The 6,224-nt window shown below is 48.7% G+C and overlaps 1 protein-coding gene across 1 annotated transcript; it reads right to left on the reverse strand.

The window, feature by feature from the left end:
* Window positions 1-60: 60 nt before the first annotated feature.
* On the reverse strand, window positions 61-4,560 carry ELL3 (elongation factor for RNA polymerase II 3). Its single transcript, XM_027569533.2, has 11 exons — window positions 4,349-4,560; window positions 4,084-4,119; window positions 3,622-3,734; window positions 3,306-3,507; window positions 3,137-3,216; window positions 2,939-3,014; window positions 2,585-2,765; window positions 2,457-2,499; window positions 2,159-2,330; window positions 1,894-1,938; window positions 61-1,816 (listed from the first exon to the last, which is right to left on the reverse strand). The coding sequence occupies exons 1-11, from the start codon at window positions 4,478-4,480 to the stop codon at window positions 1,706-1,708; spliced, it is 1,191 nt and encodes a 396-aa protein (XP_027425334.2). The 5' UTR covers window positions 4,481-4,560; the 3' UTR covers window positions 61-1,705.
* Window positions 4,561-6,224: the final 1,664 nt, after the last annotated feature.

Below are 6,224 nucleotides of genomic sequence, written 5' to 3' on the forward strand. Positions count from 1 at the left end.
TTGATGTTTGTGGTTTTGGGAAAAACTATTTGTGTTGGGGGGGGGTGTTGTGGGGGTGGGGGGATTGAATTGGGGGGTTATTTTCTAATTTTTTTTGTACATTTGGAACAGTGACAATAAATGAGCCCCCTTTAAACCGTCTTTTTTCCAGGAGATGGGGAACCAAGGTTTTCTAGATCAGCACTGTCCAATAGAACTTTCTGCCATGTTGGGAAAATTCTATAATCTTCATTGTCTAATACATGTAGCTACTGAGCATTTGAAATATGGCTAAGATTAAATATGATTTAAATAGTCACACATAGAGCTAGTGGCTACCATATTGGTCAGTGCTGCTGTAGACCAACTAACTGGATCCATAGTTATTACCTGTAAATCCTTTCCAAATTTCATCACTTTTCTATCCTTACATGTTAGGGCCCAGGCCCCTAGCCTGATGATTAGAGCAGGTGAGGGACCTTTCTTTTTGGGCTCCGTTTCTGGCCCTACCCATACCCTAAGGTTGGGTTACTGTTTACCCTTGCCATGCAGCTGAGCATGTTTATACTTCCCAAAGACTAGTCTCTGCCTAAAAATGCCCTGGATGGGTGTGGCATCAGGTTGGGGTTCCATCCAAGTTGTTTCAGGAATTGCTGACACTGCTGGGTGCAGTTCTCTCCCCCCCAAAGCACAGGGTGTGGCCCATTAATTTCCCTCTCCAGTGGAACTGGGAAAGACAGTATCATTCCTAGTTGTGAATGAAGCATCCACTTTTCTTCTGCAACAATGAGGAACAAAAACGATAGGATTGATGTGATCTTTTGTTCAAATGAATTTCCCTCTTTTTGTGGGTAAATCCAAATCCTATCTGCAGTTAAAAGTTTTCAGTACTGGATAATTCCAGATAGGAGCCCTAATTGTAGGTGATCCTCAACCTCTATGTTTTGAAAAAGAGAACTTTATTCCTTTTGTAATCCCTAGCTGTCAATTATAAGATGGATTTGATAGAGCCTTAATAGCAAAATATATATCAGGATCATCCTTAGTGCTTTGAAAAAGTAAAGATGCTTAACCATAACCTTGAAGGTTCTAATTCATAAGACCTGGGCTGGGATCTGGGGAATTAATTCTTTAGAGAACCCAAGAAGTGGTTCAAATAGACATTCATGGGTAGAACTGTTACCTTGGAGTTAAGGAAAACATATAAACTTGTACAGAGGACACAGAAGCAAACAGTTTTCATTTTTCAGCCATGTTTGTAAAAGAATTCACTTTCAGTACAAGGGGAACAACCAAGCCCTTTCCCATTATATCTAGGTGTATTACAAGTTATTTTAGCTGTTACCAAAAGTTCTCATTACTGTTTCTTCAGGGAGGCTACCAGGCTAAATTCTAACGTTCTCAAGGTATCTTGTCCTGGAAATGGTGTCATTTCTCACGATTTGAAAATGACTTGGCTGAACTAAAGATGAAGAAGACAAGCCTCTACTACTCTTCCTATTCTCCTGGGCACAGCTGTGGAGTGTTGGCACTGGGCCCAAACCCTAAGAAGTAAAATATGGCAACAATGAAAGTCAGACCTTAAAGAATCTAAAAGTTCGACTCTCGTACTTGCCACCATGGACTCAGCAATAAGAGCAGATAGTTGCACTCTGTGTAGTTCATAGCTGCTTTGTTCCTTCATATCTCACTGAGCAGAGAGAGGGTAAAGAGCCCTCTGACAGCTTCAGCTGCCCCTGTTCTTTTCCTCAAACTCCAGGATGAGACCTTTAATGTGGGACAATTTCTGATGCAGGTACTCACAGCGACGCTTTTCTTCCCTATAACCTGGGTACCGCTGCAGAAGAAAAGCATCCATGTCAAAAAAAAACAAAAGGATCACCTTTTTGCTACCATTCCCAGACCTTGTCTTACCTTCCTGAACTTTCTATATTCCTGGACTATTTTTTCTTCCAGTACCTGAAACAAAGAAAATGCTAGCACCAACTTTACCCTTGAGGAAAAAGCTCCAGTTTTCTTAGAGAAGTAATTTCCCATCTCATTCTACTAAATGATAGAGGTTAATTTTTCTCTCAAAACTGACTTGCTTGTCACTTGGGTCACTGTACAGTCTTAAGGGCAATTAGCAGGGCATTTATGGCCAGTAAAGCTAGAAAGCCATGTTGGGTCCACTCCTTACCTTGTGTTCTGGAGTTCCTCGCTGAACTCTCTTGATCTCAGCTCCCAGCTCTATGAACCTTTGGCTTGCAGCCCCAACACGAGCATGTAGGATGCGGTATTCAGTATAATCTGTCTCAAAGTCCTGCTCATAAGCATGTTGCTGCTCCGCATTGTGGATGGCTCTGTATTGCCTGCCAGGAAGCAGAGAGTTGCCACCTTCAATTTCATTGCCCTGAAAGCTTCAAGCTCTCAGGAAGTTTATCTTAATATCTCCTATGCACAAGGCTTGATAAAATTGGAAGTAGCAGGAGACTCACAGGAGGTAATCTGGTACCTCTTCAGGGCTTGGGGATTCAGAATCTGGGAAGGAAGCAAGATGACACAAAACTGATCATATAGGTCTTTTTTCCACTAGGGCAGTTCAGCTCTTTTCTCATTAACTCACCTGCTTGAACGGAGGGACTGTGTTCCAGCCTGGGGACCATGTCATCCTTAACTTCTTGTTCCCAATCTTCTGCCTCTTGTAGGTCCTGACTGGGCAGCCCTTGTAGGGGACTTGGAGCTAAAGGCAGAGTTCTGAGTCTCTTTTCTTTTAGTCCTAGAGTGGTTGTAGGTGCTGGACGCTTCTGTTGGGAAAAATGTCACATAAACAGTAACCCAGAAAGCCTAGTCTGCCTGACTCTTGAAAACTAATTTCATAGAATGAGCTTTGGGAGCATCACAATGAAGGCTCCTAATTTTAAAAATTTTAGCCTGACTGGACAAAGATTTCTGAAAAACCCTTGCTATTACAACTTACCTTGTCCAAATGTTTCTGGCCAGCAGAGGAAGGCGGTGCCTGGTCAGGTTCTCTGTTCAGAAGATAGGTCTGGTTTCTGGGGTATTTGAAGAGGGAATGGGAGAGATGAAGACCAAGATCTCTTACTACAGCCTTTAGGGTGGAGATTAGAAGACGATACCAGGGATTCCCAGCTTAGACCCACCCTGTCCCAAGTACCTCACTTCCCACTGTGTCATGTGTTCCCTTGAGGATCCTGGGAGTGACTGTCCTTGGCTGCTTGCCAGTGGATCTGGCACCTGGCAGGGAAAGTGGCAGGGGCACTTGGCTCCCTGGGCTTCAGGCTTTGCCCCACCTTATTCCAGCTACCTACAGTTTCTGGCCTCACCTCTTTTAGTGCCATCTGTGGCTGTGAAACTGTGTCTTCTTCAGAATAGTCTCCTGTGTTCTGCCAACTCTCAGGATCTCTGGCACTGTCAGTCAGATTATATCTCTGAATTGTAGATGGGGCTGGGATGGAATCCATGGCTGCCCAAATAGTGAGGCGCTCCCTGAGTGGGCCCAGGCAGTGGAGGTGGTTAGGTCCAGATCTGGAAAGGGGTGGTGGAAAAATCCCAGGAGGATGGAGAACTTTTAAGCACCTCTGAAATCAGCCTCCCCAACTTTACACAAACCCTTTTTGCCTGCTACCTGTTCCCCCTTACCTGCCTAAGCGTTGGCACACAAGGTCCAAGCCACCTCCAGAGCCCTCCTGGCCACACTGGGACACTATGAAGGAGAAGAGGCAGGACCAGCCAGGGCCTGGGAACCTCAGATACTGAGGGCAAAAAGAGAACCATAAGTCCCGTGAAGTCAGCCCCTCCCTCCCATTGCCATTCTTCCCTGAGCCAACCTAAGAGTGAAGATGGGTCCCACGGGGCTCGTTAGTACACCAGGTGCAGCTGGGCTTGAGTTCCCCAGGAGGCTGAGACAGCACAGTCGCCTTAACCGAAGTCTCCTGGGACCACAACCCTAGCAGCCCCCTCCGCCCCACTTGGGGGTTCAGTTCTCGGAACTTCCTCAGACCGTGACTGCTCTCAGCCTTCCGCCCTGACTGCACCTTCCCGGAGCCCACTTCTGTTCTGCCCGCACCCCGCCTTTTTCACACACTCTAGGCCCGTACTTACCCCTCGGTTGCCTTGGAAAGCGATCACGGGCCGAACCTGCGGGGAGAGCAGATGCGAGCTGAATGCAGGTGAAGTGGCATTCCCACCATCCGGCGTCGGGTGCCCAGGGGGTACCTGCCTCGCCGGCTTCACTTGGAGAGGTGGGAAGGTCGGAGCCTGCGGATGCCTCTTCCCATACCCAGGTCCCCTCGCCAGGATCACCGGCTGAGGCCCGAGATCCCGAGGGGTAGAGGCTAGGGAAGACGGGTCCCGGGGTCGGCCGCACCTGTTGCCGCCGACATTCTTGCAGCGCCCGCAACGCCGCGTCGTTCAGCCTGAACAGCAGGAGGCTGGTCCGGGCAGCGGGGGTGAGGCAGAGCTGGAGCTTCCCACTCATAAGCTCCTGGGGTCCCTCCATGGCTGCGAGGTCGAGGCGCAAGCCGAACAAGAGCCACAGGCAAGGGCCACCACCACCACCTCTGCTGTGCAGGGCTAGGATGGCACTCTTGGTAGCCCAGGTCGGCCCCGCCCTCCGTCGGGCCCCACCCCCGGCCCCACCCCCAGCCGGCACCACCCCTGAGGTTTCCCAGCCGCGTGAGCGGTGCTTCTCTTTCCCCTAGACTTTTGCGCGGACCCACCCCACGGGTTTCTTGGATGGGCACGCACCAATTTGGGCTTTCGGAAGGGGCTATCGCAGTTACAGGGGGAAAGTCTGCGGCCAACTTTACCCCTCCCCAGTTTTGCCTCAGTTTCCCCAGCGAACCTGAACTCGGAGTTGCCGTATCTAAGTGAAGCTGTATCTGCAACCTTTAGAGGGATTTAGACGCAGAGGGGCGGGAGAGGGCCTGGTTGCTGGGCTGGCTCAGTGGAACGCGCCTCAGAGGCCAAGAGCCCCCCCCCCCCCCCGGGGACTGGAGGATGGCGGACCCGAAGGGATATTTCTGACGACAACACCTGGTGCAGCGCTTTCGCTTTTTCCCTCCTGCAGTACTGCTGCGGACCCGAAGACGATTTCTAACTGAGGCTGGAGAGAAAATCAGGCCAGGTGGGTGTGACGCAGCGGTGAAACTTGGTTGTCGCTGGCTGAAGCCGACCCCTCCCACCCCCACCGGTAGGCGGGGATGGGGGGTGTGGGTGGTGGCAGGGGAGTTGCAGGGCAAAGGGAGGACTCAGTCCCAGGCCAGTCCCTGGCCTATACAGGTGAGACTGGTGTGAAAGGGAGCTGGCCCGAGGTCCAACAGGTGCCACGAAGTTGTTAGACGTTCTGGAGGTTCAGATTCTGGTGCACTGAGACTGCAGGAATTTCAGGTCAGCCCTGATGTCTCCACTTGTCCCTGTTTGGGCATGTTTTCCAAGAGCCCTGAAGTTCTCTTTCCTAGCTAGGATTCCTCTGCTAAATCCCTGGACCTACATAATTCCAGGTGACCTTAATGCCCTCCACTCCAAATCAAATCACCTATACATTTGTCAAAACTCATCAGATAGTACGCCTAAAATGTGTATATTTTAATGTATAAAACAACAGTGTGGCAGTAGGTAAAGCTGGTCTCCCAGGGTTCCTTTTCTTCTCAGATGACATCTGTGGACTTCTGTTGGATTTTCCTGGATTTAAACTCAAAGGAGAGCCTAGAATGGTGAAAATTTTCTGAGAAGAGGGAAGGAGCAGTGCTATAAGAGGAAGCAAATGGGAAAGATATTTGGGGAAAGGAGGTAGGAATCTAACATATGTTGGATGTCTATTGTGTGTCAAAATCTTTGCATGTTATTTAATCCCTAAAATAACTTTAGAGTAGGTATTATCACCCACATTTTTCATTCATTCATTCATTCAGCAGATATTTATTGAGCACTTACTCTGTACCAGACATTGTACTATATCCTTGGGATACATCAGTGAACAGATATCTTGCTTTGGAGAGAGCACATTCTTTTTTTTTTTTTTTTTTTAAGTAGGCTTCATGCCCAGCGTGAAGCCCAATGAGGGCTTGAACTCATGACCCTGAGAAAGACCTGAGTTGAGATCAAGAGTCAGTCGATTAACTGACTGAGCCACCCATGCACCCCCTGGAGAGCTTATATTCTAGAGGTGAAGGAGACACTATAAACAAACCTAAGAAATAAACATAAGAAATATAGTGTATGTTGGGGTGCCTGGGTGGCTC

The sequence above is a fragment of the Zalophus californianus genome, chromosome 6 (assembly GCF_009762305.2).
Source record: "Zalophus californianus isolate mZalCal1 chromosome 6, mZalCal1.pri.v2, whole genome shotgun sequence".
Classification (NCBI taxonomy): domain Eukaryota; kingdom Metazoa; phylum Chordata; class Mammalia; order Carnivora; family Otariidae; genus Zalophus; species Zalophus californianus.

What these genes read in the sequence shown, in the direction of transcription:
- ELL3 (XM_027569533.2), bottom strand. Translation starts at nt 4,480, where the DNA reads ATGGAGGGACCCCAGGAGCTTATGAGTGGGAAGCTCCAGCTCTGCCTC. An exon ending in CACAGATGGCACTAAAAGAG is followed by an intron (nt 3,217 to 3,305) that starts GTGAGGCCAGAA and finishes TTTCCCTGCCAG; the next exon opens with GTGCCAGATCCACTGGCAAG. An exon ending in GAGGTACCAGATTACCTCCT is followed by an intron (nt 2,331 to 2,456) that starts GTGAGTCTCCTG and finishes GCTTCCTGGCAG; the next exon opens with GCAATACAGAGCCATCCACA.